This window comes from Larimichthys crocea, chromosome XXIV, assembly GCF_000972845.2.
Source record: "Larimichthys crocea isolate SSNF chromosome XXIV, L_crocea_2.0, whole genome shotgun sequence".
Lineage (NCBI taxonomy): Eukaryota > Metazoa > Chordata > Actinopteri > Sciaenidae > Larimichthys > Larimichthys crocea.
The window spans coordinates 9,459,156-9,462,153 of record NC_040034.1 but is presented as its reverse complement, the minus strand read 5'-3'; the positions used below and the strand labels follow the sequence as shown (position 1 = coordinate 9,462,153).

General features: G+C 35.0%; 1 protein-coding gene across 1 annotated transcript; it reads right to left on the bottom strand.

Annotated features, from left to right (window-relative positions):
- Positions 1-333: 333 nt before the first annotated feature.
- LOC104922159 (saposin-C) lies at positions 334-1,787 on the bottom strand. Its single transcript, XM_027275106.1, has 4 exons — positions 1,658-1,787; positions 1,473-1,582; positions 1,236-1,319; positions 334-617 (listed from the first exon to the last, which is right to left on the bottom strand). Exons 1-4 carry the CDS (start codon positions 1,698-1,700, stop codon positions 438-440), a joined length of 417 nt encoding a protein of 138 aa, XP_027130907.1. The 5' UTR covers positions 1,701-1,787; the 3' UTR covers positions 334-437.
- Between the last annotated feature and the right edge of the window lie 1,211 nt (positions 1,788-2,998).

Genomic DNA, 2,998 nt, shown 5'->3' with positions numbered 1-2,998 from the left:
CAGGACCACATATTACCTGTCATTTTATTTGTTCAAAATGTATTTATTTAGTTCTAAACGTGTCTATTGTAACATAAGGGAAGTGGAATAGAGTTGGACTAGTTGTGATTTGTGTGTATGGATTGCCTATGGCTTTACATCTTTGCTTTACTTTAGACAATTTAAAAGCTGCTGATGTCAGAAGAAAATCTACACTTCACTGGACTTTCTCCCGTCGAACTTAACTTTAATCAGTTGTTTAAAGAGACAATAGTTTTACAGTTGGTGTCTCAAAGACATGTCTCACAATACAGAGTAACGGTGTGTTTAGGAAAACGAGGACAACAACATCACTGCAAAAAAAAAGCTTTATTGTGAAGGCAAAAACAAGACAAGACACAGGAAGAGTTCAAACGTTACACTTTAGTCTGTTGTGTTGCATGCATCAAATGTACAATCTACTGCCCACGGCTCTTGCAGAGACTCAGTCTAATGCATATACTCTCGGGAGTCCCCTTGTCTGCTATGACGTTGATCAGTTTGTCTTGGTACTTTCTGACCAGCTTCTCGCAGATGGATCTGATGAATCTAGGTCTAAGTCCATTGCAGGCTTTTGCAAGCAGACCTTGGATTTTTGCCTAAAAATGAATAGAAATGAAACATTAAACAAGTAGGACTTAAAATACAAACCTGTTTGATTCATTAATAGTGATGTTGGTCTGATCCAGCATGCAAATGTTGACAAATGATACGAATATGCATTGATGTTTGCTCTACAGGTTTTTTTCCACATAACAATAACTCAGTTTGTCTGCTTACAAAGAAAAAAAGGCGTATAAAGATAACATATGCATGAGTGAGATGACTATAATGGATCAAATTATAATTCTTCAGTGATAAAATCCAATCTACACACATGCTGCTCAAGTTTAATTTATCATGTATTAATACATGAATACATCATGTATTTCCTCAAGCTGAGAAACAAATTGGAAGTGCTGATCTATTTCACTATTTATTATTATTATTATTATTATTATTATTATTATTATTATTATTATTAGTCAGTTCTACAACTTTGAATTATTAACATTTAACAGACTGTATTAGTTTTATTCCCTTTATTTTTCTGCTAAATATTTTAATTGCAGCAAAATGTGAACACAAGAGCCAAATGAGAGTTCATAATTTGAATTTGTTCAGACACCCTCAGTCAGACACTAAGCAATAGTAGTAATATATTTTGTGTTCCTTACCTTTGTATTTTCTTTGCCCAGATGCTTCTTTACTTTGGACACAATGGACTTACAGGCAGTACAGGAACCTGGGAAAGCTTCATCCTGCAATATACAATACAAAATAAGAAAGAAAATATAAAAATGTCAGCTTATATATTGATGAGTGGCTTTTACAGTAACATGTTGACACAGCATGTCCAAATGCTGATATTTTAAGTTGAAACCCATCAGGTTGTGTCTGTCATTGTTTCATACCTTCTCTGTATGGTGGGCTGCTCTCTCCCCCATGTCATGGTTTAACTGGGATGAAGAATCCTCCTCCTCTTCAGCTTGGCCCTCCAGAGACCCCCATGACTTAACAACAGCTAAAAGAAAAAGAAAATGTCTCAAGAAAATACTTAAATTATGAGGAAAGTGGGGTAAAAATGTTACTTTCTTACTTGCAGAGAGCAGGAGAAGAGTGATGCTGATGGCGGGATTCATGGTTGTTCTCACAGTTTCATCAAAGCTGACTTTAGCTGCTTCTTCTGTGGCTTTTTATACTTTTTTTGTCTTGCCATAAGTGTTGTTCTTCCAAAAATGCTGCATTTTTAACAACTTTTTTTTTACAAAATATGCAGCAGTTTGCAGAAAATACTCAACTCTACATACTTCCCCATATGAGTCAGCTCACAGAGTATCTATCGTTAAATGGAGCTTTAACAATTTATATTAAAGCAAAAGATGGATTATTTACAGATGTTCTTACAGACGGCCTCCATCGTTTGCATGAAGAAACAAGTGAAACATGTTTTTATATTCATTGATTTGATTTACAATAGCTGTCATTCTTAAGGAACATATACATTTACTAAAATGAATGTTTGGGGCCTCCTCAAGTGGTTAAAGAGCCTAAAGCTTAGTTTGCTGTTGAGGCTGTCATTGTTCATCTTCTTCTTCACTTTGGTGAAAAGTGTCTTACAGCCAACACAGAGATCACATGTCTGGTGATAACATGTCACACATTGTTGTTTGGTTGTCACCTCCACTGCGTTATGGTCAGCTCTTTCCTGTTTCCCGTGGGAAACATGTTTCAGCTTCGTCCTCCAGAGACTTGACAGCAGCTGAAAATAAAATTACAGATAAGTCAACTTTTATTACCAGGAATAGATTCTGCTATTTGCTTCTCAAACCACATGTATCAACACTTCAGTGCTTGCAGTACACACACTATATATAGAGACATTCATATGTTGTTCTAACTGCACCGTAAAGTACAGTTACAAGCAGTAAATCATTTTTATTTATTTATTTATTGGCTCTTTTTGTGGTCGGCTGACAAAATACAATGGCTTAACGGTACTGGCAACAATTTTCTGTAGTGGTGAAGTGGTTTTTGGTTTATAATATATACAGAAGTTGGTAGGCGATGCTTTTTGGTAGCTATCTGGACTAATTAGAGTAGATTGGCCTTCAAGGCCCCTCCTTAAAGAGACAGAAGGCTCAGATGGAGGGTGAAAAGAGATTTTATTTTCTGCTTCTATATCTTTATTAGTGGCAACATTGTTAAGAGAGATTCAGGTTTGATCAGATTAGAACTGAGCATGTAAACAAATACCCTTTTTTTTTAAATAATGTTTTTGTATTTCATGAATATACAGTAGAAAATGACTTATAATGGAGAAAATACTCATACCTTACATGGATTTCAGATGGTTAATTTATTAACTGAATAGGACATCTAATGTTTTAACTGACATAAATGGATGTAAAATTAAGATTTTGTTTTGTTTGGGTTCTGT

Excerpts from the sequence above, each read along its gene's own strand:
- LOC104922159 (XM_027275106.1), bottom strand. The coding sequence starts at position 1,700 with ATGAATCCCGCCATCAGCATCACTCTTCTCCTGCTCTCTGCAA. Across the intron at positions 1,320-1,472 it reads CAGCCCACCATACAGAGAAG|GATGAAGCTTTCCCAGGTTC; the intron begins GTATGAAACAAT and ends TGTATATTGCAG. Across the intron at positions 618-1,235 it reads TGGGCAAAGAAAATACAAAG|GCAAAAATCCAAGGTCTGCT; the intron begins GTAAGGAACACA and ends ATTCATTTTTAG.